The 26,446-nt window shown below is 39.2% G+C and overlaps 1 protein-coding gene and 1 long non-coding RNA gene across 3 annotated transcripts in view; both read right to left on the minus strand.

Annotated features, from left to right (window-relative positions):
* LOC308466345 overlaps positions 1-26,446 on the minus strand; it is a 201,577-nt gene that overhangs the window by 62,293 nt on the left and 112,838 nt on the right. The window lies entirely within an intron of this gene.
* Positions 1-26,446, minus strand: part of HOOK3 (hook microtubule tethering protein 3) — a 55,546-nt gene that overhangs the window by 19,962 nt on the left and 9,138 nt on the right. Inside the window, exons 2-12 of one of the 2 annotated variants that reach the window (XM_080986782.1) lie at positions 24,501-24,586; positions 18,695-18,767; positions 14,902-14,952; positions 13,778-13,910; positions 13,241-13,308; positions 9,079-9,141; positions 7,910-7,993; positions 6,804-6,967; positions 5,146-5,286; positions 4,102-4,303; positions 2,578-2,688 (exon numbers count right to left, since the gene is read on the minus strand). In XM_080986782.1, coding sequence (XP_080842908.1) covers positions 2,578-2,688; positions 4,102-4,303; positions 5,146-5,286; positions 6,804-6,967; positions 7,910-7,993; positions 9,079-9,141; positions 13,241-13,308; positions 13,778-13,910; positions 14,902-14,952; positions 18,695-18,767; positions 24,501-24,586 — 1,176 coding nt within the window. Of the gene's footprint in view, positions 1-2,577; positions 2,689-4,101; positions 4,304-5,145; positions 5,287-6,803; positions 6,968-7,909; positions 7,994-9,078; positions 9,142-13,240; positions 13,309-13,777; positions 13,911-14,901; positions 14,953-18,694; positions 18,768-20,430; positions 20,519-24,500; positions 24,587-26,446 lie in introns of those variants that run through there. The other variant, XM_080986783.1, reaches the window with a different exon arrangement.

Raw genomic sequence — 26,446 nt, forward strand, 5'->3', positions numbered from 1 at the left:
GAAGCACTGCTAAAATGGCTACTATTGCATGTCAGGATTTTAATCATCTATGTATCCAAAAAAAGTCTTCCATGTGAAGAACTTCAAAGCAAAACTAAAAGAAATGAAATGAAATATCTGCTAGTTTGTCTTCTGAAAGGGCCTATTATGCAGTAGGTAAATATATCCAGACTCCACAGACTTGTGGAATCTCAAACCCATCAACATCATGCAGGGCTTTGAACAGCACAGGGAAAATGCCAGTGCCAACTGTCAAATAGTTCCTTGAACTAACTGGAAAATTGTATTAGCAATTCCAGAAAGTTATGGGGAAGGAAAACAGGCAAGGTAATGCAGTGAAGAAGTAACTGGTATATTCCCCATGCCACTTTTTGGGGGACATCAGCAGCATTGCTTTAAAGCAGAAAGGCATTAACTCCCTGTGACCCCCAGAGCAATAATGCCTGCGTGCCTAGCAGTTTAGAGCTCCATCTACTAAACAGAAAGAAGACAAAGACCTCCCCCTGCTATATATTAATTGAATGTTTGCACACACTGTCCCAACAGACCACCACCTCCACTCAAACCCTCTTTTACATTGAACAAGGGGTTGTTGCCAAAACCAAGAGTTCCATAGCAACTAGTTCAATTTTTGTCAGTGTTCCAACATCATTACAATGTGCATTTCCTTGCCCGCTGTCAACTTATGAAATGGAGTGATGCAGCAAAATGCACAACATAACAGCGTCAGGGCCAGACAAGTTGAACTAGTTGTTAGTGGAGGGAGGGTTGAAGGGCTGGGGAAGAGACTTGGCAAGGGGCTGCCATTTTCAGCCATATCTCAGGGTTCTAACATATACTTAGTAATGTATTTGAATGTAAAAAGCTAGACAGCCACTGCTCTAGAATGCTTGGCCCTTTAGAACCTGAAATTAATACACGTTTTATGTTTTCAATGTATGAATGGTATGTAGGTTCAGAAATGGCCCAGTCAGGTCTACACTATGGTGGCAGCCGGGCCCTCAACAATGAACAACAAAAAAGGAATCATGCTGGAATACATTGAAAAGAGATTTAATTTCTACCTAGGAAGCAGACAACGATGAAGCAAGAACCAAGATAAGGCTTTGACACAGCAGTTGCAATTGTGGGAGGAAGGAGAGACAGCATTAGGCTGGAGAGGCAGAGAGGTGCCTCCAAGCATAGGGAAGGCGAGGCCGAGACAGACAGTAGCAGGGAGGAAAAGCAACGAACACAGATGTTGGGAGAAAATATGTGCAGCAGGAAAGGGTAAACTTGTGCCAAGCCGAAGAGATGAAGATGGAAAGTGACCCAGGTCTTTAACGAGTAGACTAAGAGGAAGATGTTGATGTACAGAGAAACCTCCCTTTCTCCACAGAGCCTGCTCTAGTTAATGAAATAAGGGCTTTTCTACCTAAGGTTGTGCAACTACTCCTGTATATCATCTGAAGAAGGGAAAAGCAGTGTTGATGACAGCTGAGCTGGCTCTGGTGTTACAGCCAAATCCATTTTCTCCCTGCACACTGAAAGCTTTTTCAAGTTTATTTTATGCACTTTGTCAACAGAGAATCGAAGTATAGAAGCAGTTTTAAATAGAAGAGTACAATGACCTTAGTGATAGGATGTTTTGTGAAAGGTATTCTGAAGTTTTTAAAAGATAGTGAAAGTGGCAGGAGAAAATGTCAGCTCTGGGGCATTGCCTGAAAGTGTGTCAAAAAGAATGCAGAGATGAGCTAACTAACTATAGTTCTGGCAAACAAGAAAGATAAATGCATCACAAACAGTGATGGAAAAGCATAGGATAGAGGAAGATTAAGGTAGACAGTGAACATTTCAATTTTCACCACATTAAATCTGAGATGGGAGATACCCACATCCAGAAGGAAACATAATACATCAAACAATCACATGGAAGACAGAAAGTCAGATATGAGAAAGCTGATCTGGGAATTATTTGCATAAACCTAAAACTACAGATGAAAATGCAAGCACCAACAGACACCATGGGTTGGTTGACATGTAACTCCAAGCTATGGCTTTATGCCAACAAGAAAGAGCCCTGTGCTCACAATGCTCTTTCGTCCCTGTCTGAACTGCTAAGTTATTTGGTTTATGGCAAACCATGGCTTCCACAGGCCTTCTAAACATACAAATAAACTGTGGAGTGAGAGAGCGAACAGCATGCAAGCTCAACCCATAGACAGGGTAAACCATGTTTTGGCATTACATATGAACTGACATGTGAAACAGCGATGGAGCCTTGTAGAAAACCATGCAGAAAGTGAGACAACATGATCAGTTGCAGTAGTTAAAAGAAGTTACTAGGAACTGTTATGGAGACTTAGAGCGGGAGAGGAGGTCAAAGAAGGTAGACAAAGATAAAGAAGGCAGGAAACCAATAGAAGAGCTGGAAGAGGCTTTTAGAAGCACTCCAGAAATCTACTACATTACAGCACAGAAAAAGACATTTAACCTAGGATTTATAAGGGGACAACATCAAAAACCAACTCTTTTAAGAGATAAGAGTTAATAAAGTTGCTTCTATCAAGGATGAAAAAGCAACATTTAGATACATACATCTTTTTCTTTTTGCAGACTGTCTACTTTTTCTTTCAGCATCTTGTACTCAAATTCTAATTTGTCTGCTTTCTTGGATTCTTCAGACAATCTATTCTGGAGTTCAACTACCTGCAAGAGCAAGAAGGGATCACATCACCAATAACACAAAAATGTATGAATCATCGTAAGAGCCAATGGCACGTTCATTTGCAACAATAAAAAAATGTTTATTGTTACAAGAATGAGCCCAGGTGAGTCTTGGACTTGTGCACTCCCCGCTGCAATCTTCCTCGGATGCAGTAACGACAAGTTCAGAAATTTTTGCTTCTGATTTCAGTTAAGTGCAGATTAGCTTTATATCGCACCCTAAACTGGTAAACTTTACTATGATTCATTGAAACGAACCAGCTGATAAGGGAGCTGTATCAATGGTCGATTTTCACTCAATGGCAATCATAGCTGCCTTCCATTTTCAAATACTGAAATTGCTAAACTGAGATAAATACAATTACTACTCAATCTGTTGTTTTACTGGTGGTCATATCAGTAGATACGGAGAAGCAAGTATTAATGGAAATGAAACTGGTGTCCAGCTGCTGTCTCCTGCAGAATTAATTACCCAAAGGTGTAAGCAGACTGCTACTGATATCTCACAACTTCCTCCATAACATTAATGCAGCTGAATCTCAATTCACTCTCTTCAACACAATGTCTCAGAGTATGACTTGCTTTTCTGGTTATTATACCAGATATATAAAATAAATGCAATATTTGTTCTGCCCTATCAGGGACTCTTAAGAAAGACAAAGCTGTTGTTTCCTCAGATACATGGAGAAATATCAGGTGGATGATTTTGCAACGAAGGATAAAACTAAACCAAAATGTGGTAATTGGAAGCCTTTTTTTGGACCATGGGCCCCAAGTGCCCTATAAATAACCCATTTTAACTCCCTTCCCCATTTTACTTTTAAAACAATTAAAATATTGATTCAACTGAGAACGTTTGTACAAAAGAATATAATTACAACAAAAGGCATTATATTTTATATTTATGTTTATAATTTCAAAACATTATAAATAATGACCGTCGTTTGAAAAACTATTGGCTGTTCATTACACACTCATCTAAAATGTGCCATTTTAATCATAATTATAGTTGACCAGATTCTATCAAACACATCTGTTAATGACAGGGATTGCTTTTCTTCTAGTTTTTACTTGTTAACAAATTCACCACTATTTCTAAGTTCACTTCTAAGACTTGATCCTTTAAAAATAGCAGTCGCCAAGTGAGTTTTGTAGCTGTGGGAATATAAACCTAATCATCCCTAGTCCAAGTCCAACTCTCAATCCAAAATATCATATGGATTTTATGAAATTTGGAATAGTGTTTTAAAGCATTTCTGTGGAAAAACTGCATGAGGGATTTTTTGGTCATTGGCTTGGCTGAGGAACAGAAGAAATTGTAAGGTGACTGACGTAAAGCGATTTACAAGTAATGGGAAATGTAGTAGCTCCAATTTCACTCACTCCTGTGCTCACCTGTCTCTTGTACGTTTCCAGCTGACTGCGGGCCGCATTGGCTTTCCTCAACTCTTCTTCTAAGCTGACAGTGTTTTGCATGTACATTGTGTTCTTCTCCTCTAAGAGCTTCACTTGCCGCCGTAGATCTCCAAGATCTTCCAACTTCTTTTTGTATGATTCCACCTGGCCTTCTAACTTGTCCACTTTGTCAGATGAATGCCTGGAGGGAGGGATATTGCACAGATTCCATAGGTGGAAAACCTTTACTGAATGTGTTTTAATGTAAGCGTTTATTAGCGGCTGCTCGGCCAAAGCTCTTAGAAAGCATTATTTAAAAAATAAGCATACTACAAAATAACAACAGAATTCCAGCATAATATAAAATCAAGTAATCAAAAAGAAAGGGACAAACAAAGATATTTTCACCTGTCAGAAAAGGAGGGAAATGATTGCACCAGGCAATCTCTCTGGGAATTCTAGAAGCAAAAGACACATCTGAATATGCCCTGTCTCAGTTATCACACCACCAGCCTTAGTTCAGATGCTGGGAGGACATTGAGGCAGATCTTAAATGTTGAGGGAGTCATACAGCCAGTGTGGTGTAGTGGTTAAGAGTGGTAGTCTCGTAATCTGGGGAACCGAGTTCGTATCTCCGCTCCTCCACATGCAGCTGCTGGGTGACCTTGGGCTAGTCACACTTCTCTGAAGTCTCTCAGCCCCACTCACCTCACAGAGTGTTTGTTGTGGGGGAGGAAGGGAAAGGAGAATGTTAGCCGCTTTGAGACTCCTTGGGGTAGTGATAAAGCGGGATATCAAGCGTGATATTCTTCTTCTACAGAGGCAAGCTGTTAGGCAGGCTGTTCCTAAGCCATTTAGGGCTTTAAAGTTTAAAACCAGCACACTGAATTGTCTCAGTAATGGACAGGAAGCTAGTGTAGCCTATTCAGATCCGGCAACGTATATCCTTTAGAAAGCTGTGTATAGAATGTATCACTGAACTTTGTTCTTGAGAATCAGCCCCATGAAGAAATATGCATTCTTATGGGCAGAGAACTGGCTTACCTTAATACATCCATTTCGTCCTTCAGAGACTGAGCTTCTTCAGCCAGGTTTGTTAATTCTTCATTTTGTTGCCGCAAGTCTACAATTTCCTTTTCCAACTCTTCACAACGAATTCGATAATCATCCTTTGCTGCTTCTAATCTGTAAACCACAACAGATTTCTTTTGAATAAACAAATAAATAAGGCAACACACACAAAATGCTTAGCAGCTCCTAGGCAGGATTCAAACTTTCCTCTTTTGCAACCTGAAAACAAAGAAACATAGATAGGACACAACTGAGTTATTTGTTTCTTTTAAAAAAGCTTAGATTACGGTGGCTGAAAATCCAAAAATAGTGTGCCAGAGTTGCCTCATTCAAGCTCTATCCTCCAGTGACCTCACAACCCAAAATATATTTTGCCATATAAATTGATCTATTTGCATCAGGAACTGCCATCTTGTAGTAAAAACTTCACAGTTACACAGCACATTCGGCCAAGCTGCACACAAAATTGAAACAGAGCAGCATAACATGAAAGTGTGGAATTTCTTTCTCTCACATGCAGGCATTTAAAATAGTTTTCTTTCTTTAAAGTGAGGAAAGAGATAATGGGGCCTTGCTCTGTGGCCCACATCCAGCTGATAAACTTCCATCTAGCACAGGAGTAGGGAACTGTAGCTGGTCAGCAGGCCAGATCCTTACCTCCCCCTTCACCCTGCCAGAGAACAGATGAGAGGTGGATGGGGCACTCCTTGCAAAGAGCCCTGCACGGTGCTTTGAAATGCCACTGATTACTGGGGCTTCAAAGAGCTGAGCAGGACTCTTTGCAAGGAGCAAGGGGCTTTCAAAGTGTCCTGCTCATGTCTTTGCAAGGCCCTTCAAGAATCGGTCCCATGGGGAATTCAGTAGTGCAGCCAAGCCCAATAAGCTTTTCTGCTGCAATCAACTGGCTACAGAATTTCCCACAGGGAGATCAGTAGTGGTCTATCCCAGCTCTCTTGCTCTCAGCAAGCCTCCCCTGCCAAGGTACAAGGTACAATCAGAAGTGTATTTTACGGCTCCCCACTATGCACTGGAAGCTGTGCCTCCTCCACCTGCCCTTTACCTTTCAACAAATTACATAATAATGCCAGGTCTGAGACAGGTGGGTATGGTTTGGAGAAGGTTGCAGGAGAAATCAGGACTGCGCTGGACCTAATTAGGCCTGTAGTCTGAAGGTTGCCTACCCTAATCTAACAAATGGGAGGGAATACAAGTGAATTTCTGATCAACTTTGAAATTGTGCTAGTTCTCAATGCAACATTCATAGTAAGCTTTCAGTGAACATTTCAATTGCTTTCGTTGTCAACATTATGTACCACTGTGGAAGTTTTCATGATCTGTGATCTAAAACAAAAGAAAGAAGAAAAACCATTGTGTTCCCTATTTCATAAGTCCCTTGGGTGGTGGGATATCAGATGGTTCAAAAGTGGATCGTCCCACCCACCTGTCAAAGCTTGTGAAAGGGAGGTGAGGACAGATAGTGATCTGGCTTGCCAGGCCAAAAACATTCCCCACTCATGACCTAATGTGAAGTTATTAAAATATAACTGAACAAGTTAATATAGTTGGACTGAATTCATTATCTTCCAATACATGGTGGCTGCTGGGACTTTGCACCACCATGCAATTCTTACCTGAAAGTTTCCTCTTGGAGTTGCTCTAACTGTGTCTGTAGCTGCAGATGTCTACGGCCCGCTGGGCTGTTGGGATCTTCTATGGAATCAGACTGATTTAGGCGTTCCATCAAGACCTGGTTCTCTGCTAGCAAACTACTCTTCTCTTCTTGCAGTGTAGCAACCTATTACCAAAACACAACAACAGACAAATGTACAGCTAAAAGCAAATGATGGTGCCACTAGTAAGTCTTAAAAACTAACGTAGAGGTGCAGGATCAAACTACATATTTAACAATAAAATCAGGTGGAAATCGTTTCAGGGTACATGTGTGTAATTCTCATAGCATACACCAAAGATAACTCTATGCCCACTTAGCAACTCAAACAGGGGTTGAAACAGTTCAACTATGGGACAACCAATGGAGTATGAAGGAAGAAAAATAAGAATAGTGCCTTACAAAGGCAGGAAGAGCATAGATAAATTCTTTTATCAATAAGGAAAGTAAATGCAACTTCAAATACAAGTGAACCAACAATATATATGGTTGTATCCAATGTTAGTCCTACTCTGAGTAGATGCACTGAAAATAATGAACATAACTAGCATAGGTCCATTATTTTAAGTGTGTCTACTCTGAGCGAAACTTAGTTGGCTAAAATATATTCACTGGTATGGACTGTAAGCTACTAGTAATGGGTGGACAGATGGGAACACCACAGACATGGTTCAGATCACATATTCCCTCCTCCCCAACTTCTTCTTTTGCAACAAAGAATGATTTGCTGCAATACTGAAACTGAGCAGACTGGTTTGCTATGAAAGGAGAAGTCAGGGAGAGCACAAGGGAAGTGGGATGTGAGCACACAAGCTTGAGTCTGCTTCATGTAAAGCCAACAATAATAATTTTATTATTTATATGCCACCCACCTGACAGGGTTGCCCCAGTCACTCCATGCCAAATCATAATTGACCATGCTCAAATCAAGACACACAATCATGAAATGCACTTTAAATATACAATTATATCTGTAATATGTTATACAAAAATATTTTATTTCCTACAGGTTGAGATTTATAATGTCAAAAATCTTATTTTACATTTACTGTGCAATAGTCTGCTTACCTGCATATCAAGTTCATGGCATCTCTGGGAAATTTCTTCTTTGGTTGCTAAGGCTTCATTTAGTTCTTCTGTTGTTTTCTTCAACTGTATTTTTTAAAACACAATATATTTCCATTTGCTAAAAAGATTATGATGCAATAATTTTCTAAGGCTGTGATCCAAAGAAGCCATTCATGTACAAGTAAAAGAAACTAGGCATGCAAGGCACAGCTTAGTTTTATTTTTTAATCATTTCTCTGCAAAATCTCCCACAGAAAGGCAAAAAAACTGACAAAGCCTTGCTTCTTTTGGGCTATGAGATGCTGCAGAGAAATGTCTGAAAGCACCAGACGTATACACAAACGATTTTTTTGGAATTACAATGCACCACTGTAACAACTTGCATAGTTACAGCATCTTAAAAGGGCAACTACTATCATGGTTAGACCACTAATTATATGTAAACAAGAAATAGAAGTATTTTACACATTCACACTGAGCCCTACGATCTGTACATTAAGAACGCTACAGAAAAACATTACCACGCAAAGTTAATAAAGCTTTAAAAAAACCACTTTTCTTTATAGTTGCATGAAAGGAATATTGTTTGCTTTAACTCTTTTTCACACAACACAAAAGACTGGGAAACAAAACACAAGGAATAGACATTAAAGGTAAAACCTGCATAGACCCCTATCCTTTCTAGGATATATTCTATCCTTACTAGGAGAGACAGTGTGCTGGGTTATTTAGGAACATACCAAGCCACTTTACATCAGGTCACACAACTTGTCTATCTAGTCCAAAACTGTATCAGGCAGAGGCCTTTCTTTTTACCTGATACTTGATCCTCTTTAAAGTAGAATCATCCCAGATTGAATCTGGGACATTCTGCCAGCGAAGGATGTGCTCTACTAACTGAGCTACCGATTCCTTCTAAAATTGTTGCAGCGTTCACCCATATTCTATAAATAAAATGGCTCACATCCAGGTTTCTACACATAATGCTTATATACAATTAGATTCAGATTTGTTGTATGCTGCTAACTTTGATTTTTTTAAAAAAGATACAAACTCAAAAAAGCAAAACAAAAAACCCCCAAGCTGTACTCATTTACAATATGCCAAGAAAATTGCATACTGAGTTCCACTAATAAAAAGAAAGAAAGAAAACATCTGGCATTAGGTACCTGACGGTCAAGATCAACGTAAGCATCATTTCCAGCAGAGACTGGAGATTCTTTACTCATCAACTGCAATTAGATTACACTGGATTAGAAAAAGCAAAAGATTTATTTTTATTCGTTTAATAAACAGGGCAGTCTAAAATGTTCAGAAACTTTGGAGTTTGTAGATATATACCCAAAAAAGAAAGCCAGAAGCAAGCAATCAGGAAAATAACTTACTTTTACTAGTTGATTTCACAAGAATAAATACGCTTTTGCATCATTGCTTGGAGAGCGGGTTTGGGTGTGGGGAAGAGACCTTTTTGTTAGGCTGTGTCTATGTGTCTAAGGCTGTCACATTCCTTGTTACTTTATAGTCCCTTGCTATTCCAAAGTTATCTTTGTACTGTACATTTACCAGACAGAACACTTCTCACTCCTAGAACGGAATGGGCAAGGAGTTTTCTTTTGTTTTATTATCAACACCGAGATTTCCTAACTGGGCCTGCAACTGTATGCCCTTATTCACGTTCTTAGTTTTATGCTGTGTCGTGATCAAAAGCAGAGATTACCTTGAGGCGTGATCATAAATCAGACCATATCCAAGGCTGTGGAAGAGCCAGGTTGTCAGCTTCTGCTAGCAGGTGCAGCTGGACAACTTAGTATGTGAATGGGTATGTGTAAAAGCGCCCACACACAAAAATGACCAGCTCCAATGGTAAAGGATAAAGGGGAAATGGAAGGCTAGGATGCTTGGATGTCTTTTCCCCCTTTGATCTTGCAAAATGAGCACCTGGGCCACAGCTCATACAGTGCCAGTTCATGGGATATAATGAACATTAGGACCGGGTTGTATGAAAAACTGCAGAAGCAAACAGAACCTTAGTATTTATGATCAGGACAGGTCTGTAACAGATGAAGATGTATATAAGACATTGTTATTGTTGGAGATCATGTGCATTTTAAACTAAGCTGAGGTCACCACATGAATGAAGTGTGCCAGTGGCAGGAAATTCACTTCTCTGAGCAGTATTGTAGTTTTAATATTAATATTAATTGTGTGCCATGAAGGGGAAGAACCACAATACACCATCTTGGAATAAAAACAGGACACAACTTAATTGACTATAGATGTGAGGTGAGATTTTGGCTCAGGCATTGGGTACTTCCTAAACCAGCCAGCCCACCTGCTGGCTGCTCAACGGGGGTCGCTCCTGAGTAAAGGATAGCCCCTATGACACACATCAAATAGGGGCAACTTATCAAAAACGCTACCTTTTGAGGTGTGCCATGGCCCTCAGCCCCTATCTAGATGTTCAAACAAAAGCACCTCCCCAAGGTTCAGGATACTCTGTTACCATAAAGGGTGAAGGAAAAGACTTACAACCCCATCAACAGACTAAGGATCCTACCCAATGCCTTACAAATGGCATGAAAGTTCACTTCTTTGAGTAGTATATTTAGTAGTATATATTTAATATAAATATTATACTTTACTATATACATTACCATCAAGTATATTACTTGGAATTTTGTGCAATATTCAAATAAGTGGCTGAATTACACCTAGATTTCTAGTCTAGACACATACAAATTTTGTCTGAGGGACTCACGCATGATCCATTGTTATTTGTTTGCCATTTGTTGCTTGTCATTTATTGAAGCAATCTAGAAAATGTGATGCCTGATGAGTTTCAGGTATGGCATAAAGCTTTTCATCACAGCAATGGTCTCTACTTTTCCTGCTCAATGTACTTTCAAGTGTGTGTTTTAATAATAATAATAATAATAATAATAATAATTCATTAGTTTATGGAATTGTGTCTGCCTTCTTTCTTCACCTTAAGGCTTTCCCTAGATTTCCTGGATCCCAGAAAGTTCAAAACGTTTTAAATTCTGGGGTCTAAAGGAATGAGCATCTTAAAGCACAATTTAAAAACACAATGTTGAAAAGTAAGCATACTGGTCTACACCAGAATGGTTCTAGTACCTTCCCTGTTGACTGCAGAAGAACCTCAAGTGCTATAAAGAAGAGATGGGGAACCTGTGACCCTCCAGACATTGTTGGAGAAAAGCCATCAGCCCTAGACGGCATGGCCAATAGGGATTATGGGTAATGCAGTCCAACATCTAGAGAACCACAGATTCCCCACTCCTGCTATAAAGGGTCCAACACTGAAAGTGCAATGCACTGACTTTCCCTCACCTGTTATGCATGTGCTTGTTTCAACATTGAACTCATGTTGGACAAAAGCCAGAGCCAGTAAAACTAGTTACTGAATAATAAGTGAATGTTCTCTTCAGGGCCAAGGTGATTTAGCTTCATAGTACCTAGACTGCTTCCATGCTGTTTTCTTTGCAATTGCCATCCTTTGCAAGAAACTTAGTGCCACAATGAATTCCACCCTTCCTCTTTGCAATTTCCCCCTTTTATACTATTCCATGCTCTGGGCTTGGAGATTAATGATGAAAACCCTCTTGAAATTACTCCAACGATGGTTTTTTTCCTTGTGAAAAGGTAGAAGGTTTTAATTACTGATTTGATTTATATTCTTGTTTTACTGTTTCCTCTCACAATTTATTATATTTTTAGGGGCAAAACAGTACGAAGAAAAATGTTAGGAAATCAATAAATAAAGCCACACAAACCCCGGCAGGAGAAACTGACACTGGGGCAATTCAGAGAGACTATTCAAGGTGCAAATCAAAGTCTACTCATAACTAATTCCCAGATGCGATCAAGAGGAAGTGAAAAACAAAGGCTGAAACTTGCAGACAGGAAACTTTTCAACTGGCATTTGAAAGGACCTTTGTTGAATGGAGCCTGCAAGCAGACATTTCAGAAGGATAGGGAAGGGCACTGCTGGAATATACAGTGGAATATTAATTTTTATGTCAAACCTTTGCTGAAATTCTACTTCCAGCTAATTGCAGAAAAGCAGTGCACTAGAGTAGAGCCCTTTTCTGCAAGTGTGGAAGCACTCCTAGAGTCCGTCTTTTGTCTCCAGGAGTCACAGGGCAGCTTACTAAGCTGTTCATTTTCTCTAAGAATGTCGGATGATGTTTTAGTAGGAATGTGGCTGTTTCATATGGACTAGTTTGCTTTAAGGCTGGTAAGACATTCAATAAAATTACCTGCCCCTCCCAGAAAAACCTGCTCAGTGTTGACCAACCAGTTATGAATCCTGTTTCGTGCCATATACAGAGCTACCAATACGCAACAGTGGTTGAAAAAATAACTCCACTTAAATTCATAAATCGAATGATCTTTCAGAAGCAGCAGGGTTCAAAGAAAACATTGCCTAACACACCGCCCTATGAAGTATCCAAATCAACATTTACATCATTCTCAATTGCACCACTTGCAACATTAAAACAGAAAGCTGAAATGACTTCCCTTCAATTAGAGGATATCCGTTTCTAGCATTTCTTAAGCTGCTAAACTGAAATCTGGGACACAATCCAACCAAGATCAAAACACTTTTCATCCCTATTAATTTCAGTGGTAACGATTTAAACAAATTTTTAAACATGCTCTCTTAAATTAAGGGGACTTAAAAGTGCTTAACTTTGGTTCAAGTGGATCATTGGGTTTCCTACTTATTCCAATACTACTAATTACTCATAATTCACCTTTATGCTAGCATACTGCAAATAGTGCTATCAAATCCAATTACAATTAACCTGGAAACTAGTCATCCAGTTTTAAAAACAATGTTCAAATAACATTTAATGATTACCGCAGCATAATCCTATGCATACCTACTCAGAAGAAAGTCCCATAGAATTCAGTGGGATTTACTTCCAGGGATGTGTGCACTGAATTACAGACTTATGAGCCTAGTTACCCTTACTGGAAATGAAGTTCAATCGCCAAATCTTCTACTGCAAACTAAACTAGTAGTTCTAAATTGTTGTGGGAACCACAGGGAAGGAAAGACAAGAAGGGAACCTAGTATTGGTATCCAGAAGGTTATATCTTCTAGATTTAAAGAAAAGTGGAACAGTTTATTAAATATTCAATATACATTAGAAATTTTATTTTGCCTATCAGAGGGTGACAATATTTCTCATTTTTACATACCATGCCCTTTTCTGTTAAATTACTTCTTTCTGCTAAATTGAAAGAAGCAGTTGTAACAAACTGCTGTCTCAGCCTTCCATTTACCACCATCCAATTCCTTACCTCCTGAATGGCTGTCATGACAACATGTTGAACAGACTCCTCCATCATCATGATGGTCTGGATATACTCTGTAAGAGATAAATTTGAGCACGTAATCATCCATACTTACAACAATCAAAAGGATAAATAGCTCTGTGCTTCCTGCAGTATTCAAAGCTTCCATCTATCATATTGTAAAGATAAGTTTTTTGTTTATAAACATAAATGAGGCAGGAGAATGGTTTTCAATGCTTGCTGAAAACCTTGCTGCTTAGGCAAGCCTACTCAAACATGAAGTTTTATTATGCATTTTTTTTATAAAAAAAACAACCTGTTGATTTTATCTATATTTTGATCATTTTATTATGTCTACATATGTTTGAAGTCTGTTAATTTTATTGATATTTTCTAACAGGTATTTTATGTTACTTTATGTAAACCACTTAAGAGGGTTTTTGTTTTTATTAGGTAATGTATAAATATTGTTAAACAAAACAAGAAAAGTTGTTTGTGTGTCCACTTTGAATGATGCACCCTTCCCACCAAAGTTTAACTGACCTTGTTTTTGTTCACAGTTTACAGCACAGCCCAAAATAAGTTGAAGCATTCTTCCAAGCTCAGCAACTTCCGAATGCTCCCCAATCAAGTTGACATCAGGAAGGATAAAATCATTGATCTGTTGCCCCAAAATCTGTGAAAATACAAAGATGCAGACATGGTGAATAGTATAGGGAGAAGGCACATCTCTTGAACTTGGCAAGCCTCCATATCTCAAGGACACCAGATCTTCAGATCCAGGTCTGGGCCAAAAAGGTACTAACCAACAGTACAGAAGGGGTTTATCTATAGTGGAGAAAAACTGAAGGCAGGAACAAGAAAACCCTTCCCTTACCTGCTAATTTCATCCAGCAACCTATTCTGCCAAGATGCTGGGGAAAATGAGCTGGGCGGCTCATTTGGTCTAGACGCACATGCACATTGAACCAACTAGTCCACTCTTTCGGTGAGAACAGTCTTCTCTTACTTAAACAGCACAGTATCTCTTCTAAGCTACAGCTGACTTTTAACAAGTCTCTTGAGCCACCAACGTTCAAACACTTAGCTCCATAAATAGTTGTTGTTGTTGTTGTTTACATTTACTGGTTGCTTTTTTGCCACAGCAACTCAAAGCAACTTACATGGGTAATTATTATTATTTGTCCAAAATAGTGGCATACTTACCGTATTTTTTGCCCCATAGGACGCACTTTTTCCCCTCCAAAAATGAAGGGGAAATGTGTGTGCGTCCTATGGGGCGAATGCAGGCTTTCGCTGAAGCCTGGAGAGCGAGAGGCATCGGTGCGCACCGACCCCTCTCGCTCTCCAGGCTTCAGGAAGCTATCCGCAAGACTTGCAAGCCCGGCGGGAGTTCGGGCAGGTGTGTGCAAGGCTTGGGGCGGCAGGTGTGTGCAAGGCTTGGGGAGTGAGTGTGTGCAATTCCTTTTGTGTAAATTACAAATTTGGGGAAAGATTGCCTAAAATATTTATAAAAGATCAGTTTTCTGAATTAAAGAGCTATACTTTTATCTTTAGTAATCCTTATTTACCTGTTACACAAACAGAATAATGAAAATGAAGCACAACAAGTTGAAAGGAGAATGAAGTGCAAAAATCAGTTTGTATAAGCAAACAAAAGACCTTACCTCATGATTGTAATCCAAAATTCCTTTTAAAATTTTCTTCAGATTGCTCACCTTTTAAAAAAGGAAGGGGGAAAATTGCATACTGAGAAACTGTGAGAGAAGGCCACACCAAAGCACAATCTTACGTTGCTGTCTACAAGAATTAATCTTTCTAGCCAAAAGCCATTTTTGCCTAAAACAGCCAATCGTTAAGATTTTTTTCGGCCTAAAGCAGCCAATCATCAAATCAAGATTTTGCAATTAATTTTATTTCTCATTTATAGATTGTCTCTGCGCATTTTCAAAAGGACAGGAAAGCAAACAGATATAGCAACTACCTACACCAATGAGTTTGGGGGCTCAGCCTTATACCCCCATGGTGCTTCTCAAATATAATGATTTCTTTTTGGGCCACACTGGGAACACTGTGCACACAGCAGGGTTTCTGAGCCCTTTCTTGGCAGTATCTGCTTGTCCAAATTGGCAGAGCTTCAAAAGCAGCATCAACGCAACAGGAGTTGGGGGTTGGGAGGACAGAAACAAATTCTTACACACAACAGAGCCATTAGACAGGCTTGAAACAAGTATGTTCATTTTTCTACCCCACTTCTGAAACTCTTTGGACCCTGCGGTCCTTTTAAGTTGATAGCAAGATGTCAAAATGCCATTAAATTTAAAAAGCTGGATGGCATTTTGACATCTTGTTTTCAGGTTATCAAGACCACAAGCTCCCAAATAATTTAGATTTCCTCATTAGCCAACAAAAATCAGTACTTAGGCTTGCTCTCGTTCTCAAATTCTTTAAATGGGCAATGCCAAAAATTATACCCTAGGCAATAATCAGAACCCACGAGAATGGATTCAATACTATGTGCCAGTAAGATAATAAAATGCTTGAAATGATTGTGCAAATCAGCGTAATACTTGAAGTGAAAAACTTTATTGGGCAGATAAATTATAGTGTAAACAGGAGAAGTTAAGATTCATTACCAAACTTTTTGAATTAGACAGAATTTAAGGAGCGCAGTTCAATGGGAAGAAATAATTTACTGAGAAAATTATATAAACTGATTATCAGAAATGTATATCTGGATCATGCACAATGCTTGCTTTGTCAGATGATAGATCATAGAATCACAGAATTGTAGAGTTGGAAGGGACCATGATTGTCATCTAGTCCAACCTCCTGCAATGCAGGAATCTTTTGCCCAATGTGGGGCTCAAACCCACGACTCTGAGATTAAGAGTCTCATGCTCTACCGAGGGAGCTATCCCAGGCAACATGCTTCTTTTTTTAAAAAAAAACAACAACCCTCAATTATCTAGACAAGTTATTTCTAAATGGAACACAAGGGGTTGGGGAGTAAATGGTACCAACACAGGATGCAGTCTTGAGTGCCAGAAGATCATAACAGAATTCCACCCAAGAAGAGCAAAGTATTTAATGTCCCTGATGGTGCACAAAGCAGTCATTGGGGCAGTTTATCTTCTACTCTTCTGTTGGCATGCTATTGGTTGCTCCATATTACCATCAACCATATCTTATTTTTAAAATACTGAAGTATCATTTCAAATAGTCGCAGGCAGAACATTTTGACTGTACTGAAACATCTTAATTTTTGTTTTCTGCCATTTCCCCCAAAGGGAAAGCCACCAAACCGTTCCTTGCAAGCAACTGTGTACATAAGAAATAATGCAGCTTGGGTTTCAATGCTGCTGCCTAGGCCTGCAGTGTGAATTCCGAGACAGATTTAGACAACCTAGGGTGACCCACTGACAATACTGCTTCCATGATTCTACTGTGTATCCTACTGTTAAGAAATATGCAAAGCTGTAAGATCCCTGGCCGAATGCAAATCTTTGATACGTCTTCATGAGAACATTGCCCACGTATGGAGAGGCTGCTAATGCATGGAGAAGTGTTCAAGTTGCCTCAACCCTGAAATCATTACAGATATTTTGGCTGTGGGTCTCAACGGCTCTTGTTTTCAAATGTCTTTCAGGGATCAAAATGCAGCAGCAGCACCTTAACTGTTTAGAAAATTTATTCATGTGTTGAAAATTCCATACAATTCTCTTGAACTTTCCTGTCAAATTTCCCATCTTCTACCTCCTCAGATATGTAAGAGGGGCAAGTTTTTAATCTTCTGTATACATAAGGAATGCAAGCATCTATGTGTACTAGAACATTTTCATTTGGGAACAGATGGGTAGAAAAAAGTATTTCCACCATCAATGCAATTGTCTCTCAACTTTTTACCTTCATAAGTCTTACAAGGACAAAGCCATTTGTGCAAGTAAACAAGAACTGTCAAGGATTCTGTTTTTCTCATCCATGAATCACCACAAGGCCAGATTATACTCAATCAAATTTAAAAAGGTAATTCGTAATATTTCATTTCCCCCTGACAACAGTACCATCAAGAAGCAAAGATTTCAGCAAAAGCTCTTGAGACTTAAAAATCAACAAATGTGGAATAATGAGAGTAAGGTGTAGCAGTTCCTCCCCTCTGATTTTTACTAGCCAAGAGGAATCTGGGATTCAAGGCAAAAGCTCCCATTTTACCTCCAGATCAGCAGGTTAGACTGAAAAAGACTCCAATGGAAAGAATTTTAAGCCTTTGCCTTCTGCAAACATGAACTGCAAACATAAAGAGGATTAATTCAGTCTTTTGGCCTGTAGTGTAGACTCCTCGTCAGCAACTGGTATGATGAATATGGCATGTGGAAGAAGGAGTGGAGAGCAGTGGGACAGGCCATCCCCACCAAGCAAGTCATGAAACCACAACCTCCACTTCCTCCATGCATGTTCCTGCCTCCAGGCTGGCAATTTGGGGCCAGCTGTACATTTTGGGGTAGTAAGAGAAGAGCGTTTTTGCTGTTGAACTGACTGGGAGCCGTGACCACAGTGCTATCAAATTTAACATATATGTAAGTGGACAACTGCCAAGAAAGTTCACACAATCACATTTTATTTCAAAAAAGGAAACTTCCTGAAAATGAAGGATTGGTAAAAAGGAATCTGAAAAGAAAAGTCAAGAGGGTCAAATCTCTCCAGAATCCTTGGGGGTTATTCAAAACCACAATTTCAAAAACTTCGCTAGAATGTACACCATAAGGAAAGGTACCCCAGGGCCAATACGATGCCAGCATGGTTGATGAGCAAAGTCAATAAAGCTATTAGGCATGAAAGTCTCTGATTTCATGCAAACATTGAAAGTTCAGAGGCATATGGCATATAGGGATATTAGCTGAGGGTCTCTTAGTTTCCATGTGGTCCAACAGAATCCCCTTTACCGTGCTACTTTCCTCTCAACTCATGATCTCCCCAAAGAATTCAGAATTTTTGTTCCATTAACACTTCACTTTTGAATCAGCATAGAGTAGGGAGTGGTACATTGGGGTAAAAAACCCCACACCTATACTTAAGAAGATTTCGGTATTATGGATGATATTGAACTTATTTTTACTCAAAGTGGGCCTACTGAAATTAATGGACCTAGCCCAGTCCTTTTCATTAATTTCAAGGGGTTTACACTGCATAAAACGTCACTGAATACCACCCTATATATTTATTTTGGCTTGATCTCGTGTCAGTTGGGTGCAGAGAGTCCCATTGTGCAAGCATAAGTTCTTCAGCAAGGCTTTTGCTGACGGGACCGGTTAGGTAAAATCAGCCCTGATTCAGTACTATTCCATAACCTACTCTAAAACTCTGGAAAAGGCAACATAAAATTCATATAATGCACACACACGTATAACTGCAATACTTTGTGTACTGAAAGTTAAAATCAGAGTTAAACTGTGAAAATACCTTTAGTCTCCAGTTGTCCCCTACTTCAGTTTTGATTCTGTTTAACCAGTTTTCATCAAAGTACGTTGGATCACTGAAAAACAAAAGCAGAATAATAGTTAGCAATGTCTCTTACCACCATCTATAGTTTTTAAATAAAATATTAGGCTATTACTTAATAATATTATTCATTTCATTTCTATTTGGCTGTCTGGAATAGATATCACGATTGTCAACTCCAACAGAGCTTTCATAAGTGTATTATTATTATTATTACTGACATTTATGAGATGTATGTCTCAATTATATGTTATATGTTTACTTTCACCCAAAAGTTCTAGAACATTAATTAATGTCTTATGGTTCCTATCACAATGTTTTTGCAGCCCCCTTTTTAAAAAAAGCTACTGTATTTGAAGATTTTCCTGCTTTCATTAACCACCATTAAGCCCTCTCATGTTTCTATGAAGTCCTAGAATTCCTCAATTACAAGATCAGCTTCCTTGCCCACAATTACCAATGCACAGTTGAAGGGAAATAGAACACACCCCATTTCATCAGAGGAAAGCCCAACTGACATGATTGACAACTTATATAACTGAATGAATGGAACATTTCCTAAAGTCCTCTACTGCAGTTTTCTGAAATAGTTGCATCAAAAAGTTTTCTGGTGCCCTAGGGTGCTTTAACTGAGCATGTTTATTTTAATTGTATTTACTGACTTGTGGGGTTTGTTTCATTCTTGTTTTTGTAACTAACTCTCATTTTATTTGAAAATCCACACACTGGCTGACTAGATCTGCTACGGAATTACAACTTAAAAACATTTTTGTTCCTTTGCCTGTTCATACTTTATTGCTAGATAACTCGCCTTCACTTTCTTTATGAAGGTTTATAACAGTGCATTTCCTGAGCTTTTGGAAGCAGAGGCATCCTTTTTCAGACATAAAAATCAGTCCTACACTTCACTCACACCTGCAAAATTTACTTTCAGTGTGTATAACACCACTAAGAACTACTTACCCACAGAGGAGCCTACTCAGAGTTTTTTCTGCACAAGTCCTTGATCAGTGTGCCTCCTAACTAGAAAGAGCTAAGAGATGAAGCAGGAAGCCCTTGCTGCAGCTGGGTACTTTGGGCTACAGGCCCTTAAAATATTCAGGGTGGAATTCAACTGGATACTATGTGCTCACAGAAGAATTTTTCATCTGGAGGACAGTTCTCCTAATGGAAGAGGGGGGGAGGTGAATTTGCTGATTTACCTTCATGCCTGAATTCCCCCCTCTTCCACCAGAAGCGGCATCCACGAGGATAGCTCAGTTGGGTAGAGTGTGGTGCTGATAATGCCAAGGTTGCAAGTTTGATTCCCATATGGGACAACTGCATATTCCTGCATTGCAGGGGGTTGGACTAGTTCAGAGCTTTCCAAACTGTGTGTCGACTGCAGTGTGTAGGTGTGTCGTGCAAACGTTCCCTACACTCCTCCCGAGGCTGAAAAGGGGTTAGTTTAACCTCCAGTTTGCTAGTAAAACTGAATTACTGTGTCGCAAAATGATACATGTCCAAAAAGTGTGTCCCCAGCATGAAAAGTTTGGAAAGCTCTGGACTAGATGATTCCCAGGGTCCCTTCCAACCAGATTCTATGAAAGGCCCTTCTGTGAGTACAACAGCACCAAATGTATTCCATCTTTAATTTCTTTCTCATAGCGTGATAGTGCAGTCCGCCACACATATTTGGAATTTGGTCTAACACCTACCTTCCTGCTGTCATGCCTTTTTACGCTTGCAGGTTCCCCCCCCAGAACTGCTTGATTTTGAAATAGCAAATTATGCTACTGATCTAGAAGCATGTCAATCCCTTGGACACTCTCCTTCACTTGAACAGTCTCACCTGCCTCTTGACTAAGTTTTTTCTGTGGTACCTGTTTGGAGGAGCAGAAGGAAGAATAATTTGGATATAGTGTAGCAGTTCATAATGCTTTTAAATCACTTTTAAAATCATTGTTGGGAGGGGAACTTTTTTGCTTACATTTTTTAAAATGCTCTGAAAACATGTTCTGTATTTTTCTGTTTCATTATGCTGTGGGAGGATTCAAATTCAGTTTTTGCTGTTTGTTTTCTTTGCTCTAAAAACATCTATTCTTCAAAGTTATGGAAGTTCCTACTATGAGATTAATGTAACTCACAATGAATGAATTATTGTATCAAGTATAGCTTTGTGCCAGGCTGCAATTAAGAATAACTAATAAATACAAAATCCATTGTATAGAGACCAAATAATCTGTTATGAAGCATTTCTGGTAAAAGATTCATCCAGAATATTCTCTATGCCTAGAAGTCTCTTAGAAATTGGTTTGGCAGATCCATCTTCAAAAATGAATTTAGTATATACTCTTATTATCTGAAAGGAAAACATCTGACATTACAGTACTCTCAAATTACACAAATTGGAACATTCACAGTTAAATATAATGCCTCTGTTAACTGACTTTCCCTAAGTACATAGCTTGTAATGATAATTAATGTTAAAATCTATATTAAAGGCTTATGGTCTCACATCTACTGCAACTTCTTAAGAATTGTGTTGCAGGACAAACAAGAAATTGGGAGCCAATGATGTTAGCAGTGTCAAAAGAACTGATGAGTACTCATTTGTACACTCCTATTTAAGTCAGTGGCATGGGAATATAAAGAGCTGCCATATAAGTCAAGGGTGGGGAACCAGCCAGCATGGGCACCAGACAGGGATAACAGGAGCTGTAGCTCAACAACATCTGGAAGGCCAAAGGTCCCCCACCCTGATATAAGTGCTTCAGCTCTGTCTGTCACTCTCATTTCTAGAATAAATGAATGTAGATCCATTAGGAGCTTATACCTGCAGTTTATATGGAATGTACATTAGAAAAGTACAACCTGAAATCTGCAGATATGTTTGTATACTGTAGCAGCGTGAAGGTCAGAGTTGTACTGACCTCATTGCCCTGTGCACTCTTTTCTGGTTCAGACTGCACACATTACTCTTCAAACATAGATCACCATCTTTCTGCTCTAGAGCATGAGATCCAAAGTGTGATATGCAAAAATGTGGTTAGCCAATGATATAAAACTCTGAATTGCCTCAAAAAGGCTCCTCATGGACCACAAACATCATTTCGAGAAACTCTAGAACAAGTCAGGTAGGAGAATGGTGGGAACCAGGAAAGGCTTGCTTTGGGTGAGGGGGATAAGATTTAATTTTCAAAACTGGAGTTCAACAGGACAGGAAGCCTGGTGAGTGTGATGGAATCCTCAGAGACTATGATCCTCCCTCACCCCCAACCCCCACCCCCATCATTAAGCCAAGGCTCTATGGCTCGTTTATCTCATAATTCCATATTCTTAACTTGTTTCCGCTGAAGAGGAAGTTCATCTCATTCCACACACCACTCTTTAATTTGTAGGAATTTGAGAGTTAAGATATTAGTAGCACAAAATCTTTGAAGATGCAAGTTAAACCTGCTGAAGTACAGCTTGATTCTCAGTGGTGAATAACAGGATGGTTGAAATAGAGAGTACAGATGAAGTGCCGGTAACAAAGCCCCAACAAACTGGTTTGGTTAGTTCAAGCAGTGAATGAGCTAGCTTCCATTCCATTTCTGGCATGTTGTGGAGAAAGCACATTCACAATTTCACATTCACAAATGTTTTATGCCATATATTAACTAGTAAGATGTCTACCAAATGGTGGGAATGCTTATGGAAATGTAGATCCAACTTGGGATATAGCCAAAAGAATGGATAAAGGAACAAATCAACTTCTTTTTCTTGATAGCTTTGATCTGTCTTTATCTGGCATACGCCCACTTCATTTCACTCTCCGGGCCAATTTCTTCTGCTTCATCTTTGCTTTACTGCAGCTGCATACACTGGTGCCTCGCAAGACGAAATTAATCCGTTCCGCGAGTGTCTTCGTCTAGAGGTTTTTTCGTCTTGCGAAGCAACCCTATTAGCGGCTTAGCGGATTAGCGCTATTAGCGGTTTAGCGGCTATTAAAGGCTTAGCGGCTTAGCTGCTAAAAGGCTATTAGCGGCTTAGAAAAAGGGGGGGGGAGCGAAAAAAAATCTCAAGACTCACAAGACATTTTCGTCTTGCGAAGCAAGCCCATAGGGAAATTCGTCCTGCGAAGCAACTCAAAAACGGAAAACCCTTTCGTCTAGCGAGTTTTCCGTCTTGCGAGGCATTCGTCTTTCGGGGCACCACTGTACTCCTTTTTTCACTCCCATTAAACCGTAGTCCACCCACACTGTCACATTATTCAGAGAAAAGCCCAGTACAACCAATCCCCACCAGGAAGTCAATGTCTCTTTCTTTTTTAAAATAATTTTTTATGAATGATTTTCTTTCTTTACGTATGTTGATTGCTAAATACAGATCCACGCCGAAAGTAGGGATTAATGTAGCAACTGCTGACGTCACAAAGAAAGTTCTTCATCCTTAATGCAAGAGAAATCTGTGCTGTTTCCCTTCACAGCTGAAGGGAAAGGGTCTTTTTGTAGGCCTCTCTTGCAGATGAAAGGTTGTAGGCCCCCCAAACATAAGCTGTTACTTTTCTCTCCCTCTGGTTTCAGACTATACCTCTCCCAGATAAAAGGGAGAGCTGTTTGGGAGGAAAAGGTGGAACAGTGACAGAGAGGTATAGGACATTATTATATTCTAAATGCTTTTCATGAATATTACCCTCAACAGAAAACCAAGTACTGGGGGCAGGGGGGGATTAGTCATCTTCAAGCACATTTAATGTCCTTGAAAGATGCTAGATGTAGAAGTGCAAGAAACAGAGCCACTCTGTTTCTAACAGAATGCATCTTATGTAAGCAACAGCACTTCCCCCAGGACTGCCTTGACAGAGTCATGACACTGAAAGGCTAACATAGAGTGGGGGGTGAAAGGGTAATTTAGACAGTTTTCAATAAACAAGGTCATTAACAATGCTACTTATGAAGAATAGCAATATGGAGACGTCATTAACTGAACTCTTAGTCATACCAGCTCTGCTATTTCTTTCACTACAGTGCAATCTACTGAACAAGCAGTTTTATTTTTTATTGTGTATGCTCTATATAAAAGCCCACCAAATACATTAAACATCCATTCTCCCATTCCCTTCCTCTATTGCCAACACGACTGTCAAAATATGCTCTTCTGGGTGGAGAGCCTTATTCTTTAGTTAAATATGCTATCTTGCAAGACACTATATACAGTACATTAGTCACAGTCTATAAATATATATATTTTTTAATTTAAAAAACTACTACTAAGAACTGGCCATGTCTGCACATAATGCTAAACCATAAAAACCTGGGTTAGTAAACTATACTGTGCAGAAACACCTCCCTTTATGAGAGTGGATAAACAAATCACAATAAAGATAGCCTAACATACCAGATCAATCTGGCATTGTGGTTTGTTTCACTTTAACTGTCTTGAATTACAGTTTTCTATTGGATTGGCAATTGTGGTTTCCTGGGTCAAGGAAAACCAGGTTTGGATGTTACACTAAGCTATGGTTTACTTGCTCATGCAAAGGGAAGCACGCAGCTCATGCACAGAATTGTTTTCTGTGTTTGAAAACAAAAGCTTGATTCACCAACAATTACATTCATTAATAAAAGTAATTAATGGTTTGTTGTTAAACAAAACTTATTGTTGAGCAGTAAGAACACTTAAGAACAGAGGATAACATAGCAAGTTCATATTAGGTGGATACTTGTCAGGGGCAAGGGGGAAGTTACTTACTTACTGGGTAAGTAAACACATTCACAATGATTTTTAAAAAGTGTTCTCTTACATCTTTTGCAGGACTTGGGCCATCACGACTCCATTGGTTAAATCATCCACAGTCTGGCATGGTGCTTCAACATTAAATGTCTGGATCTGAGGAGGAACAGGTACATTTAGTCAAGTTACACCGTATTGCATCACGCCAGCACACCAAGAGATTTCAAAAGCACTGCAGCTCTTACTAGCTGACTACAATACATTATATTATTTATACAATGCAGAGAAAAGTAACAAACGAAAACAATTTAGCCCAAAAGGATAAATACACTATCCCTACTGGTAATCAAAATTAGAAATTAAAAACTAATGACTTCCTCCGCAAGGCAGTAACTCTCTCAGCCCCTTTATTTATTTTACAATTTATTGATTATATCTCACCTTTCCTTCAATAAGGTCAAAGTGGCATACACAATTCTCCTCCCTCTCCATTTTATCCTCACAACAAACCTGTGAGGTAGGTTAGGCTGAGAAACCATGACTGGTCGAAGGTCACCCAGCAAGATTTAGAGGTGAACAGTCATGAACAGTCCTCATAAAGTGATGGATCCTTTAACAGGGTCTCTACATTAGATTTCGACAGCCCTCCAGTCACTATGAAATTTACTTTCCCTAGGTGGTATGGTAGCTGAGCCAATGACATCTTGGCCCTTTTAATAAAACTTCTGCTATAAAGATGCCCTCAGAAGCTGACTGTTAAAAATCACAGTAGGTAAAATGCATCAACTGAACTTAACTTAAGAGAAAATAAATTATATGATCTGCACAGATCATATAATGCCACATTAGGTTAAAGTTTCTTTTTATGTCACTTTTCAATCAAACATGACTCACAAGAATAAAATACAAAAATGCAAACTAAAAAGCAAAAGCAAAATACAATTAGTATCAATCAAATCCAACAACAGTGACAAAGGGCACATTATCTCACACAAGAACCAATGTATCTATGTGTGAATTTGAGCAAGAGTATCCATGCATAAGAAGCCCTTATCAGGATATTTCTGCATGCTGTGTCTTGGCTCTTTCCCTCAATTAATACTTCCACACAGTCCATCATATTTTCTTATCTGGAGATGCACAGGTATTTCTATACCTGAAGGCACACACCTTTAAAAACAATTTCCACAGGGTGGAAGTGTGCATAACAGAAGATTGCATCATAAATTTGTTAAGCATTTTGAATACTTTCCCCTAAAAGTGAATGTTGTTTTTCTCTGCACATTGACATGCTATAAATAACCACTCTAAGCTTGTTTGACTTTGAAATTACACCCCTTTCCACCTTTAAAATACATATTTTGGCCTTCCTGATGTGCTGTGATGGAAAAGCAATTCACCTCTTCCCTGTCTGCAGCAGCCACCTTCCCTGCCTTCTAGCCAAGTGTGCAGCACCAACTCTATAATATTTGATGATAGTGGTGATTGCAACATTAATACAATGTCTGCCCATCATCTCCTCCTTTTAGTGTGTGCATGTCTTCTCAAAACTAAGTCTCTGCATTCCCAGTATATGATATTCAGGAGTAAGTGGCCTCTAAACTTGAAACTTTTAGCTAGAATTTATTTTAAAAGTGACCTTTCTCCCACAGCTCAAAAAAGATAACCTCAAAACAAAACATTAACAATAATCAATGATGCTGTTACATGCCACCCCAGTCTCAAAACGTGGTATCTGTATGATATATAGTTTATTTACACACATATACAACCTGCGGCTATGATAGAGGGGCTCACACCATTATCACTCCAGCAAAGTGCTGTTTTTCCCACTGCTACAGCCTTGGATTAAAAAAGAAACCATCCTTTCAACATATGGAAGTCCTACTCCTAACATTAGATAGCTCCTTGTTCCACAAAGATTTGAGTCAGTGGACTTAGCTGTGGGCACAAGCTCCCTTCCACATTTAAGCTCATCATCTTCTTGCACTCTGGGAAGGACTAAACATTCCAAAA

The sequence above is a fragment of the Podarcis pityusensis genome (assembly GCF_964106645.2).
Source record: "Podarcis pityusensis genome assembly, chromosome: 17".
Taxonomy (NCBI): domain Eukaryota; kingdom Metazoa; phylum Chordata; class Lepidosauria; order Squamata; family Lacertidae; genus Podarcis; species Podarcis pityusensis.